The sequence below is a fragment of the Corapipo altera genome, unplaced genomic scaffold (assembly GCF_003945725.1).
Source record: "Corapipo altera isolate COAL_440 unplaced genomic scaffold, ASM394572v1 186, whole genome shotgun sequence".
Taxonomy (NCBI): Eukaryota; Metazoa; Chordata; class Aves; order Passeriformes; family Pipridae; genus Corapipo; species Corapipo altera.
This window is the reverse complement of record NW_020885120.1, coordinates 32,761-46,020: the sequence shown is the minus strand read 5'-3', so window position 1 is coordinate 46,020 and position 13,260 is coordinate 32,761. Positions and strand designations below refer to the sequence as shown.

At 43.5% G+C, this 13,260-nt stretch overlaps 1 protein-coding gene across 2 annotated transcripts in view; it reads right to left on the bottom strand.

Moving 5' to 3' along the window:
• Positions 1-989: 989 nt before the first annotated feature.
• Positions 990-13,260, bottom strand: part of ELAVL1 (ELAV like RNA binding protein 1) — a 40,478-nt gene continuing 28,207 nt past the window's right edge. The window contains exons 6-7 of one of the 2 annotated variants that reach the window (XM_027669958.1): positions 8,868-8,981; positions 990-7,814 (exon numbers count right to left, since the gene is read on the bottom strand). In XM_027669958.1, coding sequence (XP_027525759.1) covers positions 7,490-7,814; positions 8,868-8,981 — 439 coding nt within the window. In that variant the 3' untranslated portion in view covers positions 990-7,489. The remainder of the gene's footprint in view (positions 7,815-8,867; positions 8,982-13,260) is intronic. The other variant, XM_027669959.1, reaches the window with a different exon arrangement.

The following is a 13,260-nucleotide window of genomic DNA, read 5'->3' as shown; positions in this document are numbered from 1 at the left end:
GAGAAAAACCAGAGGTACAATAATCAGCCCAGATTTGAGAGAGGGATCATTTCTGCGACTAAAGGACACAGCAAGGCACCTGCTGAAACTCAGCAGGACAGACTTCAGTTTATCAGAACTGTAAAAATTTCTGTTGGTGAAAAAGGGACCAAGACTGGAACACAGCCTATGCATAGCCAACAAGGTTCTATGTGTTCCTTTGACCAAAAGGACACAGTTTCAGACACATTTCTGAAAAAGGCCCCTTAAAGAACCTCCCTACAGCGTTACCTGGGCTTGTCTGTCCTGCCCCAGCCCCACCTGAGGAACCAGGGGACCCTCCTGACCTGCACACCGAGCACTGGGGTTGGAAAACACCTTCAGGGTTGTCAAGTCCAACCATCAGCCCAGCACCACCAGAGTGTTCACCACTAACCCCTGTCCCCCAGTGCCACATCCACACGTTGTCTGAACCCTTCCAGGGATGGTGACTCCAGCACTGCCCCGGGCAGCTGTGCCAGGGCTTGACAACCCTTCCCATCAAGACATTTTTCCCAATATCCAACCTGAACCTCTCCCATTTCCTCAAGAGCTCCCTCCAGAAGTTTCACTAAACATTTCTGATTAACAGTGTAGCTGGGCTTTGGGTTTGGTTTAATCGGGATGAAAACCATAAGATGAAGATAATGACTTTTTTTTCCTGAGAAACAGGAAGGAAACCAAGCACCTTCTTTTAATTCCACCTTTCTAACAAGGCCACAAGTTACAAAATCTTTAGTGGAGGAGCCTTGATTGGCCTATTCCTGAACACAGTTCAGATTCTTCTGAAAACATGTCAAATTCCAAACTGCACAATAATAATCCAATTCCTGCAGGGAAAAAAAGACAAAATATGAACAATTAAGTAAAAGCCTAATTCTATTTTGAAGTACATCACCCTTCATCAGGGCTCATGTAAAAACATCCCGAGTATGTTCCAAACAAGTGCTCAACAAAACCAGTCATGAACATGTGGCAAAAGTACAAAACTTCTTCGCACTATTAACAGATAATTTCATTTAAGTCTTAACACCAGTAAAATATCTATGAGTTGTTTCATTTAATTTTGAAAATCCATATAGAAAACAATGCTCATAACTCCATCCACAGGATTCTACAAAGCTGCTGCTTCATCAACAAATCTTTGAACTGTTTCAATATGAAAATTCCATTTTTTCAAACTGCTCAAAAATCATTGCAGAGAATTTCCAAGCACTTGAATTGAAGCACAACCAAAGTATGAACTTGGTACATTTTTGCAGTTATTTCTAAAATAAGTTAATTTACATAAGTCATCTCAAAATAACACAATGGGATTCAACTTCATTTTAGACATTTGGAAAGCAGTGTCATACTTTATTTAAAATAAACCCATGTAAAAACAAAGTTTAAATGAAAATGGTACCTGAAAAATAAATTATTTGATATAAAACAAATCAATAACTTAAAAACACACTAAATATACAAAATGTGTAACCATATACTGTACAGTATGGAAAGCAATTGATAAAACCTTCTGTCCCACAAACAGATTAATTTATAAACAAAAGATTACATAAGTTAAAGGAAAGGAAATCAATAAAAAGACTAGAAGTACAGTATTATTCAAATTACTCGTCAAATAAAGGTTTATCTCAACTTATGTTTCAAATGTCTCAAGTCATTTTCTTCTCAATGACCAAGTGAAAAAGTTCAGCCATTCCACCAAAAACTTGCTCAAAAATGTTTAAAAATAAGGAACAACAGTAGGAGAATATTGAGATTCTAAAATGTGAACACAGAAGCAATTTTCCAAGGTTTCAGGTGGCAGTTCTACCATTACTGGTTTCCCATCATTAGCAACAATAGAGAATTTCAGTGCTGAAAATTCCACTCAACAGAAAAATCTCTCTAAAACCTTTGCTGCTGTTTGACCAAGTGTGATCTAGAACGAACCACCGGGGTTGAACGTCAAACCCGCTCACGGCGGGGTGGGGAGGGGGGTGGGTTTTGTTTTAGAGACCATAAAGGCTTTGACTGGTTTTAAATCGTGCAGGAGGAGAAAGCAACATCTGGAGCTGGGTTTTTGTTTGACTCCATGAGGCTGCCACAGAAGGCAGCCACCCAAACGACGCCGTACCTGATCAACCTACGAGCGGACACCTAGAGAGGAACGGCGACCTTCCATCCCGCTGCTTGTCACGGAGGTACCGCCTCTTCCAAGAGAGAGGGAGGAAACTGAGACCCCTTTTTTATGAATTCCACAGTTTTTTTATTCTTTAATAAGCAGAAAAACCCAATAAGGTGTAATAATCACAGAAAATAACCACTGGCCTCTCGAGCTCTGGATTTATCCGTCCTATTGTGCTGAGCATTCCCACCTTGAGAAGTGCAGAGCTACGTTAGAGGAACTTGCCAACGGCACAGAAAGACTCTCCTGCTTCCAAATAGAGATTAAAGTACCTCAGGTGGCAAATTCAGCCCTGGGGCAACAAAAAACAAAATGGAAAAAAACCCCAAAACACAAGTACAGCTCCACTCAGGGAGCTCAAGGGGGTTGGGGTTTCCTTATGCTAAAGGTGGATTTGGTCCCTTCCCTCTAAAGCTATTCTTAGGTGCCTAAAAGTAGAAATGTAACAATAAGGTGCTTCACTGACAGAGTTATAGAGGACACATTTCTTCATTATGGAAATCAAAAACACAGTGACCTTCTGAGAGAGGACAAACCGCTCCGTGTTTGAGTTACGGGACTGAACCATCAGGCTGCCACCAGCTCACAAAAAAACCTCCCAAACACCCTAATGCTCTGCAGGCAGAGCTATCAGAGGAGCCACTTTGAATGAACAGTTTATTATATGACCTGTTTATTGTGTTAAAAAAGTAAACATGGGGACATCCTCCAAGTTGTTTTTTTTTAAAGCACATACGTAACGATAAACTATCCAAAAAGGAACTTGAGTTATTAATATTTAGAGTGCACTCTAAACAAAAGTCTCTCCTGAAATATTTGAAGAATTTCTACTTTATTGACCTTACCCAGAACATTAAAGCAACATGAAATTATAACAGATGTTTAAGGACCTTAAGGACTATTCATTTTCCAAATTCAGCCTTAAAATAACAGGTTACCTTTACAGTTAGGTCATAATTTTGGTTTTGACTGGTGGACAAATGGAGCTATGCCAATTTTTTTATATATATTTTTTTAACTGCTTTGTATATAAATAACATTACCACAACGTTCAACCCCCTAAAAAATAGGTGTCCTCTCCATACAGGCACCCTTTGGTCATCTGGACAGGGTGAGTGACCCCACACTGACCAACCAGTGTTCACTGCAGTGAGAATATCCTGCTCCAGTGACTTGTGGATCTCTGGATTTTCAGTGGGTTTCATGCTCACATGATACAGATGTACAAAAATCATATCCAAGCAAAGGGAAGGAAAAGCTCTGTGGTCACACATCACTGTGGGGACGGTGACTTCTCCCTCCATCTAAGAGCTGGATCCTCAAGCCCTTCCCAGTCCCAGGGCTAGAACAGGCACAAGGATTGGCACAAGCTGGGCTCAGGAGGTGACAGTAACTGCACTGGCCAGTCCCCTCCCTCTGTCAGAAGAGTGGAGCAGCTAAAGTAAACCAAACCTTATGATGATGCAGCTTGAAGAACAAAATAAATCCAACACTTGAGAGCATAGACAGCATCTAACAGGGACTCACCGAGAACTGAACACACTGAGCTGCTCTGATTCTGCTCGTGTTTGGATTTCAGGTGTTGCCATCCCCTCATCACCTCAAGGATCTGCACTTGCCTCTGCCAGCTCATACCAAGCACCTTCAGCAACATGAGATTCCTCTTCCATGTTTATGTGGAATTTCCCTGTCTGCTAACGGTTACCAGGAGGTTTAGGCTGTGATGAGGCTCACGGCCAGCGTTCCACACAGGATGAATTCCATTCTTGTGGACAGCTGGGAAGCAAATGTAGGAACTCCCTTTGATATCTGTACAGGAGACCCTGTGACAGCAGCATGGCCAACTGTGTTTTCATCGGGAATTACCCTGGTCCTTCAGAAACTACATCTGGAGTTGTCCAGAGAGGCTCCTAATCTGCTCTAAAGGATCCCAAACCATAGCTGTTCCTGTAGCACATCTCCAGTACAGACCAACAAATCTAGGTTTTCAAAACCTGATCATCACATCCTAATCCAGCAATGAAGAGTTTTCAAAATTTCCTACCTGAGACACTGTTTCTCATGAGGAATGTGAGACCTCTGCTTTGAGACAGCCCTTTGGTTCTACAAAGATCCTGCAAGCACTGACTGAGACAGAAGTGCCACCTGACAGAAACACCTGGCTTCTGTCGATTTAAGGGATGAAAAAGCAGAATATACCCACAGTTTTTCTACATTCCTTGACAATTAAGAGGCCAAAACCTCTCCTGAAACAGGTCTGTTCAAGTGAGAGCTTCAAAGCAGGGTCTGCTGGATGGCATGGTGAGGACACCAGTTGCTTCTAACTTTTGGGCAGAAAAACTGGTGGCAGATGTCTTGTTAGAATTTAGTTTCCACCTCCAGAAGTTTCCCTTTGGTCTTTACTAGTGGGATGCACAGGCTGCTGTTTAGAACCAAAACCATCAAGAATATATACATAACTAATTATGCCAAGGATTTACTGGCTGTTGAAACAGTGCAGATCATACACTACTGGTGGTGTCAGCTCTGAATATTTCAGCAGGATTTTATCCTCTTTTCCTGCCTTGAGCAGCAGTGCTTTCCTCATACCAATCACCTAGAAATCACTTCCAGAGCAATTATCAAAGGAAGCTGGGAACAGACCTTTCCTAAAAGAGATTGTTGCAGTAGTGGTACAAAACCATATCCTGCATTTCCTTCTTATTTAGCAAAGAATGAGAGATGGAAAAGTAGGAAAGCAGTGGAAAAAGGAAGGGACAGTGATGCCAAAAAGCATCCAAGAGAAGTTGTTTTTTGGGTGGCAGCTGGCAAGCCCACAGCAATGTGCTGCTGCCATGGCCAGCGTGCTTGGAACCTGCACTGATACAGAGCCATGTTTAGGGGTCATTCCTCAGAAGTCTGAACCCCCAGCTAAATGCTGTGATAAACAGCAATTCCCATTTAGTTTGAAAATTTATCTTAAATGGAACAAGGCAAGAGAGAACGACAGGAACTGGGAATGACTGCAGCCCACTCCTGTGGAACAGGACAGTGCAGGGTTCAGATGGGACACAGTAAGAGAACTACTCTGTACTACACATCTTTAACTTGGGAGAAGCCCCTGGATGCTTCCCAATCTCTCCTCGTACACAGAAAAGAAACATTCACTGCTGTAATAAACGATGACAACAAACTGGTGGGAACCTCTGGAACAGACAGCCAAGAGCACAACTGGGGGGGTGGGAGTGGGTTGGTTGCTGTGTCACAGTCACTGTTTCACAGCCCATTTTGCTTCTCAAGAGATGGAGAGTGAACAGACTGGCAGGAGAGGCAAGGCTGGATGTTTTACCAGGAAAAATCCCACCTGCATTCACTGCACACAAGCTCAGACCAAGCAGGAGGCTGCTGGCTGGGCCAAGGCCTATCTGGAGGGTTTAGGTGTGTCCCGGGCAGCTCCAGAAGCACCAGCAGCTCCCACAGGTCCCCACTGGAGCTGGGCAGCAGCCCCTCGGTGGCCCCACACAGAGGCTGAGGGAGCCCTGGGGCAGTGCAGGACTGCAGATCCCACTGAGGGAGAGGAGGAACGACGGCAAGCACAAGGCAAGGGCAGCTGGGATGGAGCGAGACGACCAGGCGGCATGGAACGGCCTCTGGAATTTGGGAATAAACTCTGGGGCTGGCAGAGGTTCAGGCAAAACAAGGAGACACTGCATTAAACTGCCATGGACCCCGTTTTCACATCTGTTCTCCCTACATAAGCACCAGAGTTGAAAGTGGCCAAGTCTCTAGTTGTGCACAGCACCTCACACACCTGTACCTGGCAGGGTCAGCCTTTCCAGGTTTCCTACCCAAGAACACCTGAGGGTCACGTCAGCCTGTGGCACAGCGATTGCAGTGCTCGTTTCACAACTCTGTTTCTTCTACTCATCTGGCAAAGCAGTAAATTAAAATTCTCTTAAGGAGGAACTACGGTTCTTTAAAACAACACTCTGAAAGCTGGACACTCTGTGCAATACTTAGCAAAAAAAGAACAGAAAATAAAAAACAAAACAAAATTTGAGCAAAACAAAATCAAATTTAATGTTCTTAAATGCAAAAGTAAAAACAAACAAAAAACACAAAAAAGCAAAAGAAAATTAACAGAAACAGAACAACTCAAAGTTTCAAGGCAGTCTGCAGAAAACCTGGGGGATTAATCTTTAAATCTACAAATCAAAGGGGTTTTTTTTGGTTAATATCTAACTTGCAAGTCGTAAGTACTTTTCTGCTGAGTGTTCAATAAGTAAAGCTAGTTGTCAAAACAAAATCCTAATAAAATAGAAAAAACTAGCACTCATTAGAAGGGATGCGAGAAATACAATGCTCAAATGTTTATAACTGGTTTTTCTTAACAAAATAGAACTGCCAAAGGAATTCCAACTACAATGATCTTGGAAAATGAGTAAGTATCTTGCTGCATTATAATGTACCAGTAAGTAGTGCACCATGCATTAAATATTTGGACAGAAGAGATTCAGTCTGATAAAGTAGCAACATATATTCACACTTGCTTTTTTTGGAGTTTCATTTTGACTCTGAAATCTTCCCGGAGTTTCTTTGAAACTCTTTGGTCCATTCCTCTCAAAGTGGGCTTTAAAAGTCACGTTTCTACAACCTGTGAGTTGGACAGCTCGGCCACTGCTCAGTGTGCAACTTACCTCCCCAATGGTGTTAAAGTTAGGCTGGCATGCTACTACTTACAAGACCTTGACTTTAAAAAGCCTGATCCTCAACTAGACACACAGTTATGAATATTAATTGATCAAACAATTTACTGTCAACTAAAACATTAGTATTTCTCAACTTTTCTTCCATACTACTGAAACTGGGGGAGAGGGGGGAGAAGGAAAGGACATGGGGATGGGTAGGAAAAACAATAACATAAAACCCAAGAAAATTAATGAATTCAGCCTGATATTTTTCAGAAAATTCCAGTTTTTGCAGACAACATTCAATGAAACAAATGTTAGTCTCATAAGTGAAAGCATGCTTCAATTTTACCACCATCCAGAGGGTCTAGTTAATGCAATCTACTCAAGATTTCAGGGGATTTTTAACAGGTTTTAAATGAAATAACTTAAAGGAACTTAAAATTGGTCTAACATTGTGGGATTTCAAACATTTGAACATGTCAGTTGCATCCCAGAATATAAAACCTTTTCACTTCTCATTTAGACTAAGACAAACACTTGTGAAAATTGGCGCAAAATGAGTTTTACACTAACAAAAATGTTTCAACTTCTGTCACTCCATTATCTATTCCATACAAAAAGCACGAGCAAGTTATTTGTGGGACTTGTTGGTTTTGAAGGAAACCTGTAAGATTTTGTCCCCCAGGCGGTAGCCATTAAGACTTGCTATGGCCATTGCAGCTTCTTCATAGTTTGTCATGGTCACAAAACCAAAACCTTTGCACTTGTTGGTGTTGAAATCTCGAATAACTTTCACATTGGTAACCGCACCAAAGGGGCCAAACATCTGCCAGAGGATTCCCTCATCAGCATCTTGACCAAGGTTGTAGATGAAGATACACCAGCCAGAAGATGCGTTTCCTGGAACATTTACACCAGAAAGCCCACTCATGTGATCTACACCCATAGGAGAGAACCTAGCAAATAAAAAGCACAATTCAATTCAATTAAGCAAATTAACTTGAATGGGAAGCAACGCAGAATGAATATTTTCTACATGGACATCAAAACCGCCAGATAAATGTTTCCCCATTCATATTGACAATCAAATCAACAGCTGCCAGGAAAAAGAAAGTTAAGAATTCCAACTGCTTTATCAACAGGGAACTATCCTTAGAAATAGGCAAGGAACAGGCAAGGCAAGGTTATGTGACCACCTTCCCAGGGGGCCTGGATGATCTCTGAACTCAGCCAGGCTGCTCAGAGTGTCCAGGGCATCGGTGCAGAACTGCTCGAGTGGGGGGCACAGGCAGCACCTCCCCAGAGGCCACAGGCATCTCCCAATTATTTCACTCAGGGAGGTTTTTTCCCCTCGTTCTCCTTTTCTTGCCTCTAAAATAGCACATTGGGAACTCTAAAGTCAAATGGTTTCTCTGGGTTTGCTGGGGCAGGAGATGGGTGGGCTTGGTTTTTAGGAGTAGAGATTGTGTGTATTAATTTCTTGTTTTGTGGAACAGAACAAAACCTACTCCCTTTCCACCCAAAGGCAGCAGGTGCAGGCAAACACTCCCAACACGAGCAGGCTCGGTGCACAGTTTTACAATTTCAGTATGCATGGATGGTTTTATTAATTTTACACCAACTTCGTACCAGGAAAACTTAGATACAATTTAACTGAACTGGATTTTTAAAATCACCTATATTCACTCTTCCTGAACCCTGCCTCCTGCATAGTACCCCAGCAGGATTTATACATAACAAAAAACTGAAAAACCTCTCCTTTCTGTGTCTTGCTTTATATTAATTTCTTTTCCCTATAACCCACATTTCTAATTCCCTTTTATTCTATTTCTGGCCTCCACCCTAGAAATTCAAAGCTTCTGAATATTTTAGGGCAACACTAGGGTTGCACAGCTAAGCACTCAAAGGTCAGGAAATGTGACAGTTAAGGTGAAAAACTCCCTTTGAACCCTTGTGCTTATTTATTATTTAAAAATGTGAGGTCACATAAAATTATAATGATACTCTACCAGGGGTTCCCAAACTGACTTGTACCACTGGTGACACGCAAACCCCTTAGAGGTGGTACAGGAGCTGCTCTCTGCCAAGAGCTTGGTGGGGGCAGATTCTGATTCTCTGCTGACCTGGAGGAAACAGGGAAGGGATGTCTGGGCAGTAAAGTGCGAAACACTTCCCCACTGACTCTTTCTTGCCCTGCACCAAGGAGCTGCTGCTGCCTTTGTCGAGGAGGGAGGGCTCAAGGGCGTGTATGGGAGCGAAGGGGTGGCAGGACACACACACACACACACACAGGCTCACACTCAGTCTGTACATTCACACACAGAACCACTCAGGGCCCATCTCCCCAGGCTCTCTGGGGCTCAGAGCTCATTGCCTTGGACACCTGAGCTCCTGTCCCCAGAGCAGGGGTCCCTCCATCCCTCCCTCACTGTCCAGGGCCTCCCTGAGCCTGGGGTTTGGGGTACAGTGTGGACACACCTGAGCTCACAGACCCACTGGTGGCCAGCCCCAAGCAAATCCAAGTTTGGGAATTCTTGTACTACAGTCAAGCTGAAAAAGCAGTTAGAAGCATCAGAAGGTGAATGAGACGCACTAACCCGTGTGATCTGATGATTAGGTGACATACCTGCTATTTATTTGGGCTTTGCAGAAAAATGTTCCTGTGTTTGCATGCTTGATACACTTACTTGTTCTGACAGACACCTTCAGCTCTGTAGCTTCTTTCCATGTGAGTAATGATCTGGTAGGATGGATTTATCTTATTATCTGGCAAGTTTTCATCTCAACAGATCACCAGTCCTGGGTCCTGCTCACATGTAGGGGGGAGCAGCAAATCAGAGCTCAGAACTGCCTGACGTTGGTTCCAGCACTCAGGGTAGCTCTGATCCTGCCTGCTCCAAAGCCTCAGGCTCTGCCCACGGGCCCAGGTAACACCACACCAAGGCTGCAGTCCAGGAGCAGCTGGTGTTAAATGCAAAAACACAACAAACCTAAATGCACATCACAGACAAAATAATTGAAAATAGCAAGTACCTCAGCTCTTGGGATACACTCATTTTCAAAGAGATTTTTCCTCTCTTCCTGCCTTGACTCAGAAAATATTACAGGTTTATTTAAAAAAAAACAAACCAAGCAAAACATGGTAAAACCAAAAGAGTCCCCTAAAAGATTTGAAAAGTCACTTAAAAAAAACAACCCTAGGAAATGCAATTCAGCTGATCTCATGCATCTCTGTGCTCACCCTGCACATGAGGGACCTCAGACCTCTCACTCAGCTTGGAGTAACAGCCTGGACAAGCCAGGCTCGGAGCAGCTGACACCTCTCTGTCCTACCAGGAAAGATTTTTATGACCACACCAATTTAAGATGACCCTTAGGAAGTTATACTTATTAAGGATGTTTAAAAGACTGTCCAATTTGGGCAAACACTAAGGCCCACAGAGATCCAAGATGTTTCAGAGGAAGAGTTTTTAAAATTCCATTAATATTGTAATTTGAATGATCTCAGTCTTATCACACTTACTGCTGGTGTCCTCATTTCTGCTGTAATTATTTTTATACTGTCTCCTCCACATTGCTTTTTTCAAGCCTCCCTAAGAGTCTGTAGCCAGAGTTATCTAGGGATGGTTCTTTCAAGCAATGCTAACTTAAAACTCCAACATCTTGTGGCATTGAGTATCAACACAGTGTACTTTTAATTGCAATCCTTTTTCACTTCATAAGCTTCTCATTTATATGAATGACCTTTTGCTGTTCTGCCATGAGACAGACAGACTGCAAGGCTCAACAGATCCTGGAACTACTTTAACACACTGGAGGACAACCTCAGAAATTACACTCCTAAACGAAAAACAATTCTTTTTAGGTCTATGAACATCCATCCTATAAATTATTTTCATAGAATCACAGAAACTTCTGAGCTTGGAGTGATCCACAGGGATCATCCAGTCCAACCCCTGGCCCTGCCCAGGACACCCCAACAATCCCACCCTGTCTCTCAGAGCTCCTGGAGCTCTGGCAGCCTTGGGGCCGTGCCCACCGCCCTGGGGAGCCTGGGCAGTGCCCCAGCACCCTGTGGGGGAAGAACCTTTCCCTGAGATCCATCCCAACCCCCCTGGCACAGCCTCACGCTGGCTTTGCTGAACTCTTTTCACTGCACTCTGAGGACAGTTCCATAGAGCATCACAGGAGGAGCCATCCCACCATGCCAATAAGCAGGAACATTATTTTTAATATCAGCCTATGATGACTTCACACATGAGCTTGACAGGTTTTTATTTTTTAATAATTCCACCAAGAGCAGGAGTTCAGCTACACTGACATTGTCCTTCTGACAAGCAACTTTTTCTACTCTGCCCTGATACAGATGGGAATGACCTGCTGTGGCCAACACAAATCTTACTGAGAATTGGTACAAGCTCTAAGCCTGCAATAAATCAGGGGGTTCAGTCAAACAGCCACATATGGGAGAAGAGCAGCAAATGGGGTTTCAGCCCCACATTCTTCCACAACCTTGATGAAATTCTACTCTGGATGAAATGGCTCCTTCTGCAGCATTCTCAACACAGACAGCTTGCATCCAAATTACAAACTGGCCTAAAAATGGAAAATTTAGACAATTTCACCGGAGTGAAACCAAACAGACGTGCAGGAGCCCTCTGAGCAATAATGCCAACTAGAGGGTTAAACACTCCAGAGTCTTCTTGCATTTCCCCTTGGATCAAAGAACTATCAGAAATTACTCCCCTTCAAGCATTCAGGACTGAACTCATGGACTGACACCAGTAGAGTTATGACCATTACAGTAACTCGGAACTGGCTCTGACCCTGAACAAGTCTGAAAGCAAAACCAGCTGAACTGGGAATATTTGAGATTTGAAAGAACGTTCTTCTCGTACAAAGCCCTGGTGAGCTGCAAAAGCACAGGCCTTCCAGGGGTTCTGGGCACATTCTCACACTTCAGGAGCCAAACCCCTCCATTTAATCAGAGTTCAGCATCTGGAGATCTCCTATTCTGTGTAAGTAAATAAATCTTATGCTCAAAAGAAACCCCTGGCCCAGATGTTTTATCTCTCCTCCAGACACAACCCCGTGGCATCACTCCCTCTGGATGGAAGCAGAGAGCCCATGTCTCAGAATCAGCAAGCCAGCCCAGCACTCCAGAGGGACACAGCACTAAAACCAGTTCCTGATGTGAGCCACAAATACCACAGGAACTCCAAAGGATTAACAGAACATTAAACAAAGGGTTGGAGTGATATCTGTAGGAAATTAATAATTACAAATTAGATACTAAGGGCTTAATCCTGGATTTACAGGGATTATGATGGAATGAGATGAAGTGTAATCAAAATGTCAGGTTAAGTATTCAACCTCTGTGGAGCAGAGACCACAACTTTAATTTATACAGACTGCATGCACCGTGGAAGCAGCTTATCTTTCATCATGTCTTGTTCACCACCAAAACAAACAACGCTCAGCCCAAGCTCAGGTTCCTGAGTTTAACCACAGGATGAGTAATTATAACTCATTAAGTTCACACTCATTAAGACTCAGTAGAAAAACCTGCAGTTAACACCAAAGGTGGGAAGAAAAATTCGAAGGGCTGTGGGATAGACCTGATGATCTTGGAGGTCTTTTCCAACCTCCATGATTCCATGATTCTATGGTGCAAGTGCTGTGCATCCATGTACATACGTGGCTGCACGGGCCAGCGAGGGAAGGAAGTTTTATAATAACTGTTGGAGGTCCTGCAAGTCTGTGACAAGACAGAGAGGGACAGTCTGCGTCTCTGAGTCAACCAGTGGATCTTGTGTCCACAGTGTATTCCTGACAGCACAGCCTAACCCACAACTGCTCTGTTCCAGCCTCTGCCAGCCTGTGCTACTGCAAAACGTTCTCTTTCTCCACCAGCAGGTCTACCCAAAGTGGGCCAAAATGTGCTGACAAATGAGCACTGGGCACAGACAACTTGGGGGGACACAGTTCCCACAGCAGCAGGAATGGAACAGACAGAGGCAGAACATTTTCTTCCATCTAAGCCCCTGCTGACACCTCAAACCTACAGAAACACCAGCTGTGGCTGCCCCATCCCTGGAAGTGTCCAAGGCCAGGTTGGACAGGGTTTGGAGCAACCTGGGAGAGTGGAAGGTGTCCCTGTCCATGGCAGGGGGTGGAACTGGATGAGCTTTACGGTCCCTTCCAACCCAAACCATTCTGGGATTCTATGAAATGCACACAAATGGCATTAATGCTGTTCTAAATGATGCAATAAAAGAATAATGAACAAACTGGTTGGTTATTAAAATCTAGTTTCACCAGCAATATTAGCATAAAGACATTAATCATTTTTATTGTTCCTGAGTGGTCACTACAGGACAGAATTAAAGCTGTTTGGTCTCT